General features: G+C 35.8%; 2 protein-coding genes across 2 annotated transcripts in view; both read right to left on the bottom strand.

The window, feature by feature from the left end:
• Positions 1-1,347: 1,347 nt before the first annotated feature.
• On the bottom strand, positions 1,348-5,404 carry LOC120625570 (cuticle protein 19-like). Its single transcript, XM_039892625.1, has 4 exons — positions 5,359-5,404; positions 4,486-4,647; positions 1,813-1,979; positions 1,348-1,493 (listed from the first exon to the last, which is right to left on the bottom strand). Exons 1-4 carry the CDS (start codon positions 5,368-5,370, stop codon positions 1,439-1,441), a joined length of 396 nt encoding a protein of 131 aa, XP_039748559.1. The 5' UTR covers positions 5,371-5,404; the 3' UTR covers positions 1,348-1,438.
• Positions 5,405-14,512: 9,108 nt separating this feature from the next.
• Positions 14,513-20,564, bottom strand: part of LOC120625560 — a 53,135-nt gene continuing 47,083 nt past the window's right edge. The window contains exons 10-12 of the mRNA XM_039892615.1: positions 18,135-18,410; positions 16,346-16,512; positions 14,513-14,675 (exon numbers count right to left, since the gene is read on the bottom strand). Coding sequence (XP_039748549.1) covers positions 14,513-14,675; positions 16,346-16,512; positions 18,135-18,410 — 606 coding nt within the window. The remainder of the gene's footprint in view (positions 14,676-16,345; positions 16,513-18,134; positions 18,411-20,564) is intronic.

The raw sequence follows: 20,564 nt of genomic DNA, 5'->3' as shown, positions 1-20,564 counted from the left end.
TTAAAATTTGACAGCGAAATTACAGTTTTTATCAATTCATTTATTATTTCATACTGTGCACAGCTGGGTGTTGCATCGTGAGCCAGATTTATTATGTAGTAGCGATTAAGCTTCCCGAACATTCAATGGATTATAATATTTTTATACTTACACTTATATCTTAAGCCTCAGATTTATTTTATTATTCTTGTTGGTGAATTCAAAATATTGAAATAAATTTAATTTATGTATAATTTAAATTCAAAATAATGCATTTCAGGTAGATGTATGCAATTTAAAATATTGTTGACACTTATGCAATGGTAAATCATAAATTTCCTACGGTATCATGTTGTAAAAAGCAGATACTCAGTCCACAGTTTTCTGTAATTTTCTCATATATCGTCAATTTATATCTGTTACTTGTTACTCGTTTTTAAATATCAACTTTTTTCTTTTTAAGACTTATGTTTTGTCTTTATAATATTATTTTAAATATTTCGCAGTTTCTGAAAGTTTGCCTATTCCTTTAAATTCTTTCATGTCACTAAACGAATTTGATATTGTTTTTCCTCCATTTTTCATTGCGCTACAACTAAGGAGGTATTAAAAAAATGCACATTGTTCATTGTCTATAACAGCGCGGTATGCGCATGCGTGATGAATTGTTAGATTTTGAAATCAACCATAATTTACAGACCTCTGTGAGACCTTATTACAATGCTCGACGACCTCAGCAGCGTTTCACAACAGGCGGGCTTGAGAACTAACATAAGCAAGGTGAAAACAGTCTAAAGCTCTGTATTCGGAATTGTAGACTTGTATGTATAATGTACATATAATATATATGGTTGAGCTATGGACTAATTTTTGTCATCACTATACAATAAGAGAATTTGACTGAATATAACATTGACTAAGTTAATCCAAATAATATAGACAAAAAATATTAAAAGTGACAATGAATACCGGCCAATAGTTGCACAAAGTTGAATAGAGTCAGCAAATAGGGTAGTTAGGTTTTCAACGATGGAGAGTAGGTTTTTACCTCTCCTCTATGTTTTGGAGAACACGTTTACAGTGCTGGTAATAGCCTATTACCATCAAAGCATTATAATAACAGAGTTGGAGTTTCTTAACTAATCTCGCTAATCCACATGATAGAAGCATGGCGTTTCTACACTCTAGATCCCTCTCTGTTAATGAGACATGCCTCTATCCAGTATTGGGTCAATATTATGAATGATGATTATAAACTGTGCAATTATATTGTAGGTGTACTACAGTAACTAAAATGTTGGTTGACATTTAAGTATCTCAAAAAAAAAGATTAAAATTAGGTTTTCGAAAAGTTTATTTTCGCCGCAGTCTTACATTAATAGTTCGTTGTCGACTAAAGACTATCTATAGTATAAAGGTACAGTAATATCACATGAGAGTGGCCATGGGCCGATAAAGATTAGTGGTGGAATTCAGGGTGCACGGGGGCTGTGTTGTGGACGACCGCGTTGAAACTGCAAAACAAGGAAACCATTATTACTTACTTATTGGTTTAAAAGTCATCATTTTATTGTTATCATAATTAATAAATGAGAGTTAGTAGTGAAAAGGGTATAGCACTTCTCTGAGCACGTACTCCAAATTCTAGGAGGCGTTGTGCCGGAAAATAAAATCACTTGGCAGCACGCCTTCCATACAAAACATAATGCTATTTTCAATGGATGAGGATCACCCTCATATTTTTGTAATTGGAATATTTAAGCTAATGTCATTAAGTTAATACATCTTCGGTCAAAATACTTCACATCGTTATTCAAAGATATTCATAATTACCCATTGTGGTCATCAGCGGTGTAGGTGACTTTGCGGAAGGAACCGTCAGGTTGGAGGAGGGAGTATTCACCCTTGACTACGTCACCGTCGCGGGCTTCGTGCTGCTCTTTGTGGTCACCGGTGTGAGGGTCAGAGACGGAGTAAGAGTAGTCATATTTGGGATGAGCCTGTAAAGTAATTTTTTAATTAGATAATATACTTCTGGAAGAAATCTCTTTTGAGGTAAGTTGTCCTAGTGCATGTCCTGTCCATTTTCATGTTAATTTTATAATCTATGTTACTAAATAAATGTGCTAAGGTGTTATTTTCTTAAAATATTCTTGGTTTACACTGATGGAAAATAATAATAAGTTGGTAAACAATAAAAAGTAATAACCGACCCTTCCATCAATTATTCATTATTTATTAAAGATCTATAAAGAAATACATTTTCACAATGATTTTCTTTTATATATGAGTGGAGGTTTTTGTTAAGAGCCTTTTAAATGAAATAGTAAAGAAAGAAGAATTGAAGAGTTTATTAAGTTTGCCAGATTCAAAAAAATCTTTTAGCGATTATAGAGACATATTTTTTATCGTGATATAAGATTGTACAATTAAAGCCGCTTTTTTACGTTTAAAAATAGTATAAAGTTCATGGAATTAAATATAATTGTATGCATTTAAAGATTTGATCAAGTACCTCTAACAAAACACCTTAATTCTAGTTTACATTGTGATGAATCAGACGAGGCTAATTTACACTTCGTAATCTTAATGGCAATCAAAATATTTCTATTAACAGCAGTAGGTACGATTTACGCAATTGAATTTGGGTCGGCTGTAACAATCCACATCTGCTATTAAGTCGAGCGTGAGAGCACGCGTTGGTTTATGCAAACAGACTATTTCGCGAATGCATCATGACAGTCATTATGTCCTCTAACCGTTGCCGCCATTTCACAATATCCTGGGAAACGAGCTCTTATCGGCCCTTCAGTCACGACGGGATGCTGTTATGCAACCAGATTATAGCGTATTACACTCGCTATGACTATGACAATGTTAACAAGTATCCGACCAAATCAGATCGAGATTACCTACCAGCTATGACCTACTAAGACACAATTGGAAAGGCTTTTTAAGTAAGTGCTATAGTTGATTATCGAAAGTGATCAACTTTGATTGTTCAGCAACTGCGTTTCTTATCGACTCACTAGAATCGTATTCACACTCAACATTTTTATTACAACAGATAAATCTCAATTTAACCGTCGATTAAAGTGTAAGTGAACGGAAAAGCGTGTTCAATTAATGTGCTACATGAAAGCAGTCATGTGTATTGGATTAAAAAGCAAGTTTACGATAAAGAGTTCGTTCGAAAAGATAACAGACTGCGCAATCGCTGCAAGTATTTGGAGGTACAATGTGCTATTAGATTTTGGTCCCTATGTATAATGTTTCATTATTATTAGTTGCCTATTACAGTATTCACGTAGCTAATCATAAACCACTAATGAAATCATATTCGCATATTTAATTCAGTGCCGAAAAACTAGCTTCGTTCCGTTACATTTTATTACTTAAAAAAACTAAACACGAACGCTTCTAATTACTGTAATTCAGAGGAGCCGTTCGCGTGATTACGTTACTGGTGCTGATAGTTCGTATTTATAGTTAGGACCTATTTAGTGTGAACTGTCATGATGTAATAACAGTAAAGCTGGATTGTTTCACAGATACCGTATCCCGGAAACAATCGGTAAAGGCAACACTTGAACATTATGCAAGCTATCAATTAGTACGATACAATTGTGTTACAGCATCGCCTATGGGATCGAACTGGTGCACTATTATAAGCAAATATTTGTTTACGCATAGCGATTTTAATTGCAAGGAAATTTTAATATGCGCGAGTATTGCAAAAGCGGTTACGTTTTGGCATAAATTAAACTCTACTCTCTACAAATTATGTATGCAATTTCTGTTTTCACGTTTAATGAAAATTGTTTTGTCGGGCTTTATAATACGTACAAAGATGGTAATCTCTTTTCGTTAACGGTCCACTTGCATTTGTTACAAATGTATCCTTTTTTCTTGGGGAATTAAATAAAGAGAAATCGTTGCTCTTGTTTTATTAGCAGTTAGTGTGTATCTTTAGGTTACTAAAGCAACATACTCTTAGATTAAAAAGAGAATATCAAGGTATTACTCAAATCTGTTTTAAATCCGTAAATTTTGCATATTAGAAACCTAATGGTGTGCGTGTTTGACACAGTTTTCCATTTAACTTATTAAAAACGGTGTCAAAAATCTCCGGTCTTCTTTATGGTCTCAGAAGTTTTCGATGTTGCTGCCACGTGATGACAGTATGGTGGATTCCGGAGGTTTAAAATTGGTCATTATTCTTACTGTGTGACACCCGGAGATCTGATAATAATCGTTAGGTAAAACTGCGTGGTTTATGGAAACTTTATAACCCATTATCTCATGATGGAGACCTGTGACCAGTGGCGTGCATAGAAAGTATGCACAGGGTATACAGATGATATAAAATGAAGAAAATCTCCAGTACGAGCTAGAGATTTCTTCATTTTATATTATCTGCATACTACATAGAGGGTATGATAGTGATTTATGATGATGACGATTGGTGATCATGATTGAGTGTGATTACGTGTAGTAATAACTTACGTGATAGTCGACGTGTTCGTCCTGCGCCTCGTAGTGGGCAAGCTGGGCTACCGGAGCGTACGCTACTGCTTCGTGGCCGTAAGCTTCTCCACCACCGTATCCGTGCGATAACTGCACCACACCGGCGGTTGCCAGCGCCACCAGGGACAGGACTACTGCAGCCTGGATAACAAAGAAAAAGAACAGTTAAATAAGATTTTCTGCATTTAAATAGGCACGTATAAAATGTTCATAGGTAATAATTTTATGGTCTTAACATGTCTTAGCTCTCCAACTCATTGTAAAGCAGGGTTGATAGACTCTTCCTATTGCCAATTATTTTCCTTTTTATTATAAAATAAATATTTTAGAAAATTTTTTTGACTAATAAATTTATTTAGGGGTTAGGTTTATGAAAAGTATATTTATTTGATGCTAGACCTACTAGAAACTCGAATAAACTATATTTGGCCTAGCTTTGTGCTGTTGACCATACCATTTTTTCAAAAGTTTTTATTTTTTTAGAAATGATAATAATAATTATAATATTTTTATTTTAATAGAATTATTTGAGATTGTTGTCAACGATACTTTAAAAAAAATGGATTCGCGAGGGTCTAAAAAAAATAAAGCTAGTTTAATTTATCTTGATAAAAGGATGACAGTAATGGATTTTCCTACCATAATTATAATTTGCAGTTAACACAAGATGTCTTAAATAGCCACATTTTGATAGAAAATAGTGGAATATAAAATCTGGGATATTTTAAACGCAGCGTCAGTTAAAACTGCCGACAAATTCGACCGAGCACAAGGAATCTATCGTATTAAATAACGCTTCGCGTCTGATCCTTTCACTATACTCCGCAACGGGATAGAATCACAGAAACTTACTTTAGCAATCATTGCTTTGTGTAAGGTTTACTTCGTTTCACCGACCACACACAACTGATACAAACTGCTGGAACCACCGACTTTTATATTAGTTTAACCAGCGAGATGCAAAGTCGTACGCGGCGTCTACGCAAGAAACGGTAGTTTGATAATAATATAGCAATTACGTAAAATTATGTAGCACTTCACGCAGTTCAAGGTGAATAAATCATGTGTGTCTTGAAACAATTGGTGATAGAGAAATAGGGTAATCTCGCTAATGAAGATCGTTTTAGAATGTGCGACACAATATGTCTACTACATATTATATGTAGCTACATCGTTGGTCTAGTGGTCAGCATGTATAACCTCGGATAACATGGTCCTGGGTTCGAATCCCGGGTCAGGCCGATTCTTTTTAGATATTGGGGTTTTCTGGGATTAACTATCGTCCCTTGGAGAGCACGTTAAGCCGTCGGTCGCGTTTTATATCACTTATTTATGAACTTAATCGTTAAAGCCCACCAGCAAGTACTGGAGCCGCGTAGGCCTATATTCTAAAACCTTTTCTAATAAGCTCAGGACTACTTTGGAATAAAATTTAAAAAAAAATTAAGAATAGGTAGGAGAAGTGCTTAGTAAGTCTACGGGTTTGCACGTTGGACTATGGTTAAGAAGTACGGTGAATTGGTCAAGAAATTCCCATTTCTAAATACCCGGTGTTTAAATATTGTTATTTCTACACTTTCTGTAGTATCTTCATATTATACCGTTGTACATTGGTACAGCCTGGTGGGACTAACCAGTAATGTCTCTTTTCTTTGAGAGAGAAACTTAGTAGCAATTTCGGAACTAGAATACTAAAAGACTAAGGATGTTGACTAAGGATGGAAAGAGCTATGTTAGGAGTATCTGTCTCTACGTGATCAAATCAGAAATAAAGAGATTTCGAGAATTTAAATTGTTCATATCGTATTCCCTTATTCCTGTAATAAGCTCTAACTAATTGTATCAAAATAATAAGATAATACTCAAGTAAAAAGTAAATTAAAAAAAAACGTAGATGACCATAAGCTAGTCCACCAATCCACAGTGGGCCAGCATGGTGGTCTACGGCCTAACCATTGTGGAAGGAGACCGTGTAGTGGGCTGGTAATGAGGCTGATGGCTGTTTCATCATAATCATATAATGATGATGATGAAACAGATGCTTTTCGTTTGTTATTAGAAAAAAAACGGTGTTCATAATCTGCTATATCTTCGATAAAATAATTTTTCTGACTGCTTCGTCGGTTAAGTGGCATGTTTTGATATCCTAAGTTTTTTCCAATTTTTTATTACCTATGAATGAGGAGGCCTGTTTCCAACAGTGGCATTAAGAAGCTAAGAGTGATAACGATGAAATTATTTATTTATTTTAAGTGTACGACTATTAAATTAAAGAAATTATTTTATTTATCATAGATTAAAATCGTTAGTGGTTCGTAGTTATAATATAAGTTTTAGCGTAACCGAAAATAACAAATTCTATTTTTTAAATTTTCGGTTTTTTTAATGTTTTTGTGTATGAGCTCAGCAGTAATGGCTCAATATCTATTGCGGTTTTTAAGTTGAATTCTTCCTTGAAAGCGAGATACCTGGAAGATATATAATTTTTAAAGATAACTTTTTGTCCTCGTGAATATTATGCTGTTTCCTTTGGTCTAAATCAATATTTATATCCAACTATTGTTGTATGAGAGATTACTTTGGGATTTTTAAATTAAGTATTTACTATGTCAGAGCTTTAAAGAGGAAATGAGGTAGAACATGTTTCCGATTCATATCTTTATTGCATCTTTATATCTGTCCATTGCCTTATAAAGAACATTAAATATGCTCATCACTACTTATCTCAAGCACGTTTTACGACTGTTTTCACTTAGGGTCAAATATGTTTTATTCACTGTACATGCTTTGATAAATAATAATCTCTGATTAATGGGGATATTTTTCCTACCAAACAGCACTGGGTCAGCGTGGTGGATTACAGCCTTAACCCCTTCTCATTGTGGGAGGAGACCCGTGCCCGTTGGTAATGATCATGAATGGGGATATTTTTTACAACTCATTATGTTTATAAACTAGCTGTATCCCATAGGTCGAAAAGTCCTAGAGTGGAGACCGCGTGTCGGCAAATGGAGGGTCGGGCGCCTTTACTTAGATGGAGCGCAGACCTCCAGAAAAGTGGCAGAAAAGTGGCAGGCATCGTCGGGATGAGGAAAGCCGAAAATAGAGAAAGTTGGCGCTGCTTGACGGAGGCCTATGTACTGCAATGGACACAAATTGGCTGATGATGATGACAATGATGAGGATGTACCCCATAATTAAATATACCAATCAGCATAGAGCATTGAAGAAGGCCTCATGAATGCACTTCATTTATTCTGCAGGTAACGTTGGTGAAATAAATGATTAACCACCACAAAAACATATAAAACTCAAATAAAATATCCGACTAAGCTTTATTGATCAGTATCCTGCTGTCCAAATATATCAGGCAAAACATATACTTACGTAAAAACGCACATTGCGGGATGTGGTCCCGTAAGACTCATATATTATATCTAGCATGCAAGTTATCTCAGTAAAATAAAATAAATAGTTGAAAAGGTAAAGTGAGAACAATTTATCATGATTTCCAATCGTTAAAAATAAAATAATACATGCCCACGACTTCGTCCGATTTTATTTTGGGTATTTAAAAATACCCCAAGGTAACGTATCCTATGGGTGTTTCTAAGATGTATTTTTGTGTAAAATTTAACCAAGATTAGCCAAGATGCGGATTACATCTTTCCAGGATGCAGGTTACATGTATGGCAAATTTCATAAAGAGCTTATGAAATTGTAAAAGCTGGTTACAATTTCATAAGCACCACATAATTTGATATTGTGTCGTCATAACAGTTCGTGATGTTTTACGAATCTGGAAATAGGAAATCCGATATTCAATCAGTCAGTTAGTGAAATGAATAAGGACACTATTGCATGTGTTCAGTGATACGTGTTGCTTTGAAACCCAATCATGAAAAGTAATTAAGAAATTCTGTCTAAGGCCAGCCGTGAAATTTAAATCCGCAGTGTGTTTCGTTTCTTGAAATGGCGACAGCGACATTTGATATCATCTAGAGTAGTTTATTCGTTTCTGTGGTCGGTTTAGTTGGTGATCCTATTATCTTATATTATAGATGGATACTGATTTCTGATAGCATTCTTAGCACTACTTCAACGATTTGAAGATAATCATTAGCCATAGATAAGACATCAACCGCTTTGGCACAAAGATGAGCGCCGCACTGAAGTCTTATTAGTGGGAGGTTCGAGTTCACCACCCAGAATTTATGAATTTCTGAATTTTATCTGTTCTAGTCTAGTTGGAGGTGCCGCCTTGGCTAGTTATCACCTTACCAGAAAAGTGCAGCTAAGCTTTGCGGTGTGATGCTGCGTAAACTAATTAGGGCTATAGGTATAAATGACTAAGCCCTAACAGATTAGCTGGCATGGCTTACGTACATCTTTTTCTGCATTATACCATATCCATACCACCTGATAAAATTGCAATCAAGGGTTAGTAATTTGTAATGGATGTTGGATAGAAGCAGGCGTTACTTTGCGGAAATCCATGATATATTATCAAAATTAAGCTTAATTTGCTATTTTCGCGGAGTATAGCAAATTAAGCTTAATTTTGATAATTTGTAATGGAATAAAAAAATAACAATATATTAATATTTGAAATCATCATAATTCATTCTTATTTATAACCGATAAATAACCTGATCTATGTTCATACTATTCACTGGTTAAATAAATGTTTCACAGGCTCAGAGTCACTCAGCTGGCGATGGAGACAGGTATACTCTGATTGACTGGGCAAAAAAATTTGAACTGTGTCATGATGCCACGCGTACTACACTTAGGTATATTATTTAATTATTGTGAGACTGTTATTAAAAATAGGCAAGTAAAAATAACCTTCTAGTCGCGAAAGTCTTCGAACAGTGCGTGTTGCCAGTGATGACCTATGGCTCTGAAACATGGGTCGTTAACTATGGGCCTCATAAGAAGGCTTAGAGTCACTCAGCGGGCGATGGAGAGAGCTATGCTCGGAGTATCTCTACGCGATCGAATCAGAAATGTGGAGATTCGTAGAAGAACCAAAGTTACCGACATAGCTCAACGAGTCGCGAAGCTTAAGTGGCAATGGGCCGGGCACATAGTTCGGAGAAAGGATGGACGTTGGGGTCCCAAGGTGCTGGAATGGCAGCCCCGTACTGGTAAGCGCAGCGTTGGTCGACCCCCAACGAGGTGGACAGACGACATTAAGCGCGTCGCAGGTAACCGTTGGATCCAAGCGGCTCAGAATCGTGGAACTTGGAACTCCCTACAAAAGACCTATGTCCAGCAGTGGACGTCTATCGGTTGATGTGATGATGAGTCGGGAATAGTAATGTAGCTACTTACTGATGTAATTCCAATATTTCAAAATATAAGGACCAACTAAAGATAAATCATAACTAGAACATCCGATTTAGGATTTTCTAGCTTCTGGTTGTTTCTTTTTTACTGTCCAGCAGTAGTCTTTGAATTACATAGGCCCCTATAGCGCCATCTGTGAAATAAATAGCCTGTTGGAATCTTTCTCCGCCCTAATCTCTCAAAGTTTTCAGACTCGCAGAAAATAAATTTAGGTCCCCACTAGAGGGGACTATGGGTGGCTAGCTTACAAGCTATCAAGTCTCGGGGACACCAGATCATGGAATAAGAAGTTCGCTACAAAATACCTGATGAGTATATTTATTTGCTTCAGAATCATCCAAGTTTGATTTTTGCTGAGAATCACGAGGTATAAGTTGAATCGTTTTAATTTAGCAGAGCGACATTTATAAGTCTTTACCATATTAACCAGACCAAAAAGCCTGTATAAACATTATCTCTGAAAATTGTTTTATGTGAATTACACACAAGATGCGGAGAATTAGAGCGTTGATGTTAGAGCGACGTGATAACCTAAAAGACAATATAATGATGGTGTGACGACCTTGATTAACGGCGAGGAAAATTGTATTAAACCTTGCCTCGAGTTCGAAAATATGAGTGTTTGCAACATATTTCCATACCTCAGCTTTAAATTCTAATCTTGTAAACAAGCTCTTCGTAGTCACAAAAACACTCATTATTTTTTTTATTAACTCAAGTTGCTGACCAAATAGTTGTTGACCATCTTGGTGGTTAAAACCATAAACCAATGATTATATGTATTAAACGTAGCACGGAGAATCGATGGACGTTAGGGTTCCAAAGTGCTGGAATGGCGACCCAGCACAGGAAAACGCAGTGTTGGTCGGCCCCCAACGAGGTAGACAGACGACATCAAACGAGTCGCAGGGAGCCGCTGGAAAAAAGCGGCCAAGGACCGTGGATTTTTGGAACTCTCTACAAAAGACCTATGTCCAGCAGTGGACTTCTCGGTTGAAGTGATGATGACGATGATGAACATAAAAAATATTTTTATTAGAATATTTCTAATAAACCACGATGGTAGTAGTTGAAATCTGTGGTATTACAAAGAAACCACAGATTTCAATTTTGTTCAGCATAGATATTGTGACTAACATATTTATTAATTATTGTCAATCAATTCAGGTCTTTCTATTTTAGTTACTTTACATTGTTATCTGTCACAAGATAAAAAAAGTCTAAAGATGGTTAAACTGTAAAATGATTGAAAAAGAGCCATCTGCTGAGATTCTTGCCGTCTCTTCCCAGTAGAATCTGCCTTCTAAACCGGTGGTAGAGTCACTACAAACAGACTGACTTGCTGTTGTTAAAAGTGCTTATAATCTAGGCCTACTTGAAATAAATGAATTTTCAATTTGAATTTTCCATTCCATGTGAATAGTAGGTACTTTGTTCTGGATGATGCATTTCTGTGCCCCCGACAACGAGTAAGCCAAATTTCATCATTATCGGTTGTGTAGTTAATTAAGGCGTGGTAGTTAAGTGGTAGGTGAAAGCGTAAAAAAACAAACAAACTCATATTCGTATTTTATAATTAATATTAGTATTTTTTGCACTACACAGCACTAGTTAGATGAAATTTATTTACAGTAAAATATTTATTTACCTATGCTTGTCTGTAAAACGTATCGCTATCCCGATAGAGTTATGGTAAATCCTAAAAAAAAAATTTCTGTCTGATTATTATAACCTACTTCAATTGAAATTTTAATTAATTCAAGTGAAATATATAAAGTAATTAGAAGGCGAAAATAGAACTCCTCTTTATTACTCATCCTGGACGAATTCTTAAAAATCCAACCTTATTTCTAGTCAGTTTTTTAAACCGAGTATATTTCATAAATCGAGATAGTTTGGACTTTTTTTTTTTACGTAGATATGTTCACATCGAATAATAACATTATTACGTGTAAATGCCTGACGTGAGGAATCCGCATATACAATGACCATTGGACGCTAAGGTAATTCCAGCTACAATTAAAGTTTGGATATGTGCTATATTAATTGTTAAAACAAATGCTATTATAATTAGGAATTTTAACCGTTTAAAGTGAAAGGATAACTTTGTGGTATCATTAGTGGGGTATCATCGGTATAAAAACGGTTTCTGAATAGCTAGTTAAAATTGTACTCTAAAACTTTTCTTTTTATTCCACTAAAGTCTTCCCTTGAGTGTAATCCCACCTGGTGGTAAGATGAAGATAATGCAGTCTTAGATTGTAACGGTAACCTGCAAGGGGGTATGGCAGTTATATTAAACGCAAACCTCTAATCGGTTTTTATGTGACATCTTTACGGAATGCTAAATAGCTTAGCGGCAAGTCTTTGTCGGATTGTCAATCTAATAGTTTTTCTGCCCAATTTGAAGTTATGCCCTATTGAGAGTTTGAGCAACATTATATCACTATCAAAATAACTTGGACCGTTTCTTTAGTACTTTGACTGGAATCTACTAATACCAGCTTTTTCTAATTAATTTAACGGTTTTGCCAGTTTTCGCCGGTTTGCGTGCTGACTGAATCTGTACGCACAGAGAAGGTTATCTGAGTAAATGGCGCAGGTATTGCAATCAATTTGTCTGGTGCTGTTGTTTTCTTGCGGTTTTGGTCAGCTTCGGTCGTGGTTAGTTATCAGCCTACCAAAAAAACGGGAGTTGGGCAGTTAGGGCTGTAGGCTTAACAAAGCCGCTTGATATACCCTTTAAACTTGTATAGGAATATTGAATCAGGCTACTTCGTTATTTGAACCAAATAAAAATCCCTTAAGAAGATCTTTAGATGACAGTACACGGACAGACAAACCTTGCTGTTTTTATAATTTGGCCAAAAAATAACATTTTGTACTATTTAAATTACCTATTGTAGTAATCCAAAAAGTATCCAAACCGCCATCGCTGATCGCGTGACTGTATGTAAAAGTTTAAAGTCGATTTTAATATCTACTTCATAAAACACCCGACCCACTGGAGTTCTCATAAACCTATATTTATATCAGCTCAAATTTTAGGGTTCCCCCAAATTTTAGGGGAAACGCGTAAAGAATCACGCACGTGTCTTTCAATTGCTTGGGGCCTAACGTCTCAGGAGGCATCATAAACAGCACCGAGAAAAAATCGCAGGACACGAAATGCAAGGATTGGAAACCTGCATCTGAAAAATCGCATTAATAAATTAAACAATTGAAGGATACTTTACTGCTCCACGGACTTTCCCGTTTTTCGTGTAATATTGTAATATTAAATTTTACGTAATAATCTATCTTGCTGTAATATAAATGCGTATAAAAAATAATTAAAGACCAGTATAACATCGGTACTGCCTGTTATCCGCACCTTTCCCCACTGCTGGTCAATAGTCCCTTCATTCATAAAATTAGAGCCAAGGTAACCCAATCGTGGTGGGTCATTATTATTATCACTTGTTATTGATATAAACCGGGACTGGCTCTTAGCGTGCTTTCATAGGAATTGCTGGAGAGAAACTATCACAACTTTGTTCCGGACTTAGGATTTAACCCAGGCCCATTAGTCGTACACCATTAGAGGAAGAAGGCCGGTCCTAAATTTTGGATATAAAAAATGCAGCACGGAACCCCTTTCTAGGCGGTGTCCAACTCAAACTAGACCGTTATTGGAATTCAGTCTCTTCGTAACTCTGTTAGATTGTATTTTTTATAAGGCATCAAAATTCTAACACGAATTTAGGAACAATTTGTTGTAGTCTTAAGAACTGTAGTCTATGTCTTAATAGCGTTTTTGTGTTGCCGTAAGGTTACGCAAGCTATGTTAGATACAAGTCTAAAACAATAGGGAATCTTTGTGTTGAAACACGCTAGATTTAGGTATGGTTTTCGATAATGGAAACATGTGCTTTTGTAATATCCTATGTGTTTATCTTTTGATCTAGGTATCTTATTGTAACGAACGAAATGTTGCATCACATAAAGTTTGTTTCAATACTAGATCAATAAAGCCCGAAGTGATTCGTTCCAAACATATAAGGTTGTATAATGTATTCGGTTATTAAAGTGTAACAATGATTTACGAAAAGCATGACACTTTTTTCAATCAATACATATGTATAAGCATAATAAAATCTAGTTTATTATTTACTGTTCGCTTCTACCAAGGGAGATAATAAGAGTTCAAGAAAACGTAAGTTATTTTAAGCAGTTGTTTGATAACATTACCTACCAACCGGACCGTGGTGGTGTCGTAAGTAATTTTTTTTATCTGTAACATCTTAATATGACTTAAAAGTAAATTTGATGAAAATAAAACTATGTATAATGTTTAAAAAATTCTCTAGGCAGGTGCTTCTATTAGGTCCTGAAGCCCACAAGGTTGTGTTCAAATAAGTGCAATGATATTTGATAAAACTTATCAAACTTTCATATTTTATCAAACGCTCCCAAAGAATAACATCCTTTTAGATTTCTATAGTTGGTTTGATTCAAGGTTTACTACAGTGTTCGGTTGAATAAAACTAACATCACACATATGCAGGATAAATAAAATGATAAGCTATAAATGAAAATAATCATTCAATATAAATAATAACGATATATTTCTAATAGGAAATTACAGTTTACCAAGTAACATAATTATTTTGACTTAATGGTGGGTCAGATATGGGGTTGCGTGGATAACTGGAGCTGAGTGTACCAGGGGAGCAGCGTGTACCAGTGGAGCTGCGTGGACGACAGGGGCGGCGTGTACCGCGGGGGCTGGGGCAGCGTGGGCTGATGGGGCAGAGTTGTGTACGACGGCGTTGAATCTGTAACAAAAAAATAAAAAAATTTGGACTATTGCAAAAGTTTTGGATTAAGATTTTTTGATTGGTTTTATTCTACTATGCCATAATATTGAAAATAAAGATTATTGTGCATTCTGCAGGCTTGTGTATTATGCAAGCTTGTTCGATTTTTGATTTTTGATTTATTATTCAAAAGGGCTTTTATATAATTTAAGGAAGCAATCCATCGAACTGTACACGTAGCTTTAAAGTTGCGATTTGTATTTTTATTTCTTAATGCCTATTTTTTTCCTCGTAGAGATAGGTGGCTTGCAAAATTATATTAGTTGTAGGTATATCCCTGCAATGATTTTATCGAATTTATTGACCAAAACTGCATTTTCTTATTCAAAGATAAATCAAGTCGTCCTACGAGCTTAGTTGTTAGTCTCGCTAGCTTAAGTGTTATTTACTACCTTAGTACAATTCTTGATCGCTAGCAATCGAGGTGTCGTTTTCGAGTATGATAAAACTTGAACAGCGGAGTAAAATGAATCTTATTTGTATACTTTAAAGTCCTAAATTGCCTACAATTGTTAAGCTCGGGATTTTGGCAGAACGTTTAAAACAAATATCGGAAGTACAGGATTTGCGACTCTAACACGAGTCACATCAGGTCAATTTTACTTTGACGATACAGAATTTGATATGCGAATACGACTCCTTGATTGCGATCGAGCAAACTGGTACTAAGGCTACAGCGCACATGAGTGCTCTTACGCAATGTTACGCACTCTCGGCAAGTTCAGACATGTGATAATGGAACGCATTCATGCTCCAAATCAAGACCACATGAGTACATTACTGTTTTCGATGTAGAACAAGTTTCGCTGCTTGGTATTACACCAGTTACAGTTAACTGCATACATTGATGAGATTTTAAGCACTAATTTGGAAACTATATCTTATGCATTAATTTTATTGTTCAAAAATAACTTACTTACCTTGTTTCAAAATGCGTACTAAAATTATGAATCCATAAGTGAGTTTGAGCTTTATGGACACATATAGAGATATGCCTAGCGACATGAACTATATTTTGTCTCAAAAAATTGCACGATGGGTATAGGGTAAATCGTAAGTTTATAATTACCTTTTAATACTTTCAAAAAGATACTTAAATGTATAAACATAATTTATTTTGGTCGGTATTTATCAGGCTTGAAATGCAAAGAATCCTTACTTATATTATAAATGCGAAAGTGTATTTGTTTGTTGGCTTGTCCTTCCTTCACACCCTAACTAAGCAACCAATCAACATGATTTTTGGCATTGAGTTAGTTGAAATGACAGAGAGTAACAGAAGCTCCTTTTATAGCAGGAAAAGAAATGTTTCTAAAACAACCTAATAAATGTTGACGAAAAACGCAAGAACCGGCTAGTATACAAAAACTTCTTATTACAAGTATCTATATATTAGTAGTAGATACCATGTTCCAATGATCGTAAGTTTTATGAAAAAAACTATAAACTTTACTTGGGGAAAAATGTATTATTGATTTTAATTTGGAAAAGGCCTTAAAAATCACACTGCGAATAAAGTTATGTTATGAAAAGCTACTTGCAACACCCCCAGCTACTTTTTTCAAATATATGGCTAAAACGATTTATGTAGAGTATGAGTGTATTTAGTTATGTAGAGTTTTTTTTACCCATTGTGCGCGTCAGCGGTGTATTCGACGGTTCTCACGGCACCATCAGGCTGAACCAGAGAGTATTCGCCCTTGACGACATCTCCTTCGCGGCTCTCGTGCTGGGACTTGTGATCGCCGGTATGGGGGTCTTCAACTGAGTAGGAGAACTCGTAGTGAGCTGGGGCCTAAAAAATACAATTAGTTGATATCTTCACTACAAATCTGTGATAGTGATTACAAATAATTTGGTGGTTGTACTAGTTTTTTGTCATCATCATCGGCTCATCATCCTTTTTAATATTCTTACCCACACACGTTGGTTGTTAACGCCAATTTACTAGCACAGTGCTAGAAAGTGCTCCGAGAATTTCTTTACAGAAAAACCCAAAACGTTACAATTTTTAGCTCAACGCAGATATTGAGCCAAGGAATTCGTGATCCATAGTCAAACATGCCAGTAGAAGTAAGAACAAAAAGATAGTTTCCTCAATAGGTATTGTTTAAGTAAGCCTGAGCTCGTTGAGTTTAAAACACGATATAAGTTTTAATAATTTAAATCAAGAATCTAATCTGTGCAATGCAATGCACAAAAAAGATTATCGGCTTTTAGTCTCTCAAGTTAAATTACCAGTTAAATTCTCTAGTATCCCTTTATATTGTGTTAAATAATGTCTAAGCTATTTTTATCAGATTTGAAACAGTCACGCAAGTCGCAAGAGTTGTTTCTTACATAGTTTTCTTAGTAAATTATTTTATACGGTTGAATGGATTTATTTATAAAATGTTTAGGTAAAAAGGGTGTGATTAAAGTGATAGATAATTACGTTTTAATGCCTTTATATCTTCATAAACTACTCATCAGCATTATAATCGGACAAGTTAAAAGCCCACTGAAATACTCATGTAATATCCACTTCCATACGTGAAAGATAAAATTTGCTTAGCTTAACCACAAAGCCTTGGGGCTATGGTAACTGATTTCGATTATTATGTGAGATGGCTCAATTTTTCCTTATGGATATTAGGAAAATAGCAAATTGTCTTTCCTATGAAGACGACCAAGTGTAAACCCTAACCCAGATAATAAAATGTTCGATTCTTATGAATTATGATATACATTGAGCTAGCAGACGTTAATGCCAATTATCTAAAATGATAGATTGTCGATTCCATAGTTACAAAACATCCTATAGTCTTTTAACGACGTGAATATTTCTCAACAAACATTTAATTGAGCTGTATTTGACTGAGCTTATTTTAATCATATCACTTTAGTAAACCTTTCACTTTTATTGTTCGCAAAATTAAGCAGAAAAAAAACTCTTTATTTTATGTTAATCTTAAGATTTATTTTTAAACCAATTTTCGTGTAGTAAAAAATATAAAATAAATAATTATCTATTTTAGCTACGATCTGCAATAAGAAATGTTATTTAACCGCATTCCGGATATTTAGTGCCCTACTTTAATGTTAATAGTAGTTTAAATTTATGGACAAACGTTATCAAATAGAATAGTAATAAATGAAGGGACTTCCCGATTGGACAAGAAAGTTGTTATACGTGTTAGTTAAACACTGCAATTTGTATGCGACCTATATTCATTAATCTTCAAAAAGTCTGCATTTTAATGTTCATCTGTATACGAATTCTTTTAGGTGTAATGAAAAAGGTATAATTAATATATTACGATATAAATTTCAAATAGCATTTGTAAGAGCGTTCGCGTACGTACTTGTACGAAAGATGCGGATTTATGTCACGTTACGTTGGAATAATTTATTTTGAATTTCTCAAATGATACTCACGTGTTCTTCAATTTGTTCAGCGCGGGCCAGAGCAATTGGAGCGTGGGCTACGTGTTGGACGAGGGGTGCGGAGTGGATCAGGGGAGCAGCGTGTTGTACGATTGGGGCAGAGTGGGTCAAAACGGGAGCAGCGTGGGCAACAAGTGGGGCATAGTGTGTCGCTCCGTGGGTGGGTTGGTCGTGTCTAACAATGCTTTGAGATGAGACGGCATGGCCATGTCCCTCTTCAATCAAACCCGCATTGCAGGCTACCGCTAAGAGGCTGAGTAAGGCGATCTGAAATATAACAAAAAAAATACTGTCGATAAATGCACATTGGACGTATTGTCTCTGAATCAACGGAATTCAGAGACAATATGTACAAAATCTTGACGAAATATGACAAGAAATATAGCTTATATCCTCAAAGAAAACCATCTTATTTATGCACGGCGGCAAAGTTAAACCGATCAGGAAGTTTTAACAGAAGCTCCAAGCAAAGATGGTCATAGGAATTTATCCCGAGAAAAGACTTGAAAAAAACCCAAAGAGAACACGTATGTAATCAATGGCAACAATTTCATAATATTTATTCAGATTTTTTAATTTATTACATGATTATAAAAAAAATATTTTTTAAATCTGAATTAAACAACCCAATCTTACTTTGAAGTACATGGTGATGCTGTATTGATTGACTGGACTTGTATGATAAGGTTGTAGGTCGGCTGGTACTTTTTATACTGGGCTGACCATGTCACCCGATTCGAAACCGGCCCAACATTCAACACCACACACTGCATTTACGTTACGTCACTACACTGACAGATCTCAACTTCAAGGTCACAATAAACCCTTTGCGAGAGCTTTCCTGATTTAATGAGTTATTAATTAGTTTTCTTAAAGCTTAACTTGACCTAGTAGCATAAGATGCGCGAACCTTTACATAATTGTATTCACAATACTCTACTATTCTTTAATCGTGTACATTAATTAACATACAGTTAGTTTTACCATATGGAAAGAAGAACGTGTTTTCGATAGTTTTGATGAGAAAGTCGAACATTATAACCACGAATGTATCCCATTCGTGGTTATAATGTTTGACTACGGATCACGGCATTCTAGGTTTGATTCTCGGGTGGACCCATATATTGTTAATATAGGAAATGGTTTTTCTGTTACCTGGCTAGATCGCAAATGTGTGCGAACACTCCCGTGGGCCAGCCATTTGCCGAAGAGTTGAGGTTTTAGTCTGAAGGAGTCCGACATAACCATCGTCTCAACTCAACTTCACCTTCAACTACTTAAAATAAATATAAATATAACTCGTTGAAATCGATCACGGCCTCCACGTGATCGATTTCAAGGAGTTATCGTATCAAAACGCTAAATCTTTATTGGCAGGGTGCCCACTAGCCGAAACCGATGCCTGTCATCAGTCCAGGCAAGAGAAAATACATGATTCATATAATTCATATACTACGACAACGCACACATCGCCATCTGGCCCTAAAGTAAGCGTAGCTTGTGTTATATTTGTGATATTAGTACCCGAGATGACTGATGAATATTTTTATGAATAATATATATAAACAACACTGAAAAACATTCATGCTCATCACACAAACATTTTCCAGCTGTGGGAATCGAACCCACGGCCGTCCAAAAGGATTATTTTTACATTGCCTGTTCCGGGAATTGAATCCAAGACCTCGCATTTCTAAGACCACAATGCTCAACACTGCACCTGGGTCGGCAAAACACCTATAATTATTGCATTACACATTAACCTACCGTGATTAGGTAGGAGTTTATAAGGTTTAAGTTAATTTACTGCATCATCATATTGCTAACATAAACTTCCATGTCTAATGAGATGCTTCCTTTTAGTTTTCTCCAAGTTGGTTGAATTTTCATATCATGTACCCGTCAGACCGTGCGCGTCTGTTAGAATTCTAGAACTTCTAAAAAAATTAAGTTATTCATGTGGCTTTTCTAAATTACATATTAAATGCGAAGCGGTGATAGCTTAGTGGTTAGGGCTTCAGCTTCCTTTTCAGGGGTACCAAGTTCAAACTCTGGCACTCCTTCAATATAACTCGTTTTAAGTAGCAGTATACCTTTTTGTCGCCATGCTTATTTCTTACCGCCAAGCAGCATTGCTGACATGCTGTGTTCCGGTCTGAAGGGTTACCTACGACTCAAATTGAGGGACACAGGGCGGCATGTTGCAGGACGTGTTACTTGCATGCCCTGTGAAGTGTTGCTCTGTTTATAGCCGACGGTTTTCCACTAACCATCAATAGGCCATCTACTTGGTCCGGTCTTAAAGGTGAAAGAAAAAATCTTGAGGAAACCTGCATGCCCGAACCTCTCCATAACTTGCACAAAATGCGTGCGAAGTTTACCAATCCACAGTTGGTCAGCGTAACTACCGCCTAAACCGTT

This window comes from Pararge aegeria, chromosome 8 (assembly GCF_905163445.1).
Source record: "Pararge aegeria chromosome 8, ilParAegt1.1, whole genome shotgun sequence".
In the NCBI taxonomy this organism is placed as follows: Eukaryota; Metazoa; Arthropoda; class Insecta; order Lepidoptera; family Nymphalidae; genus Pararge; species Pararge aegeria.
Note: the sequence above shows the minus strand (reverse complement) of the source record. Positions and strands in the feature narration are given on the sequence as shown.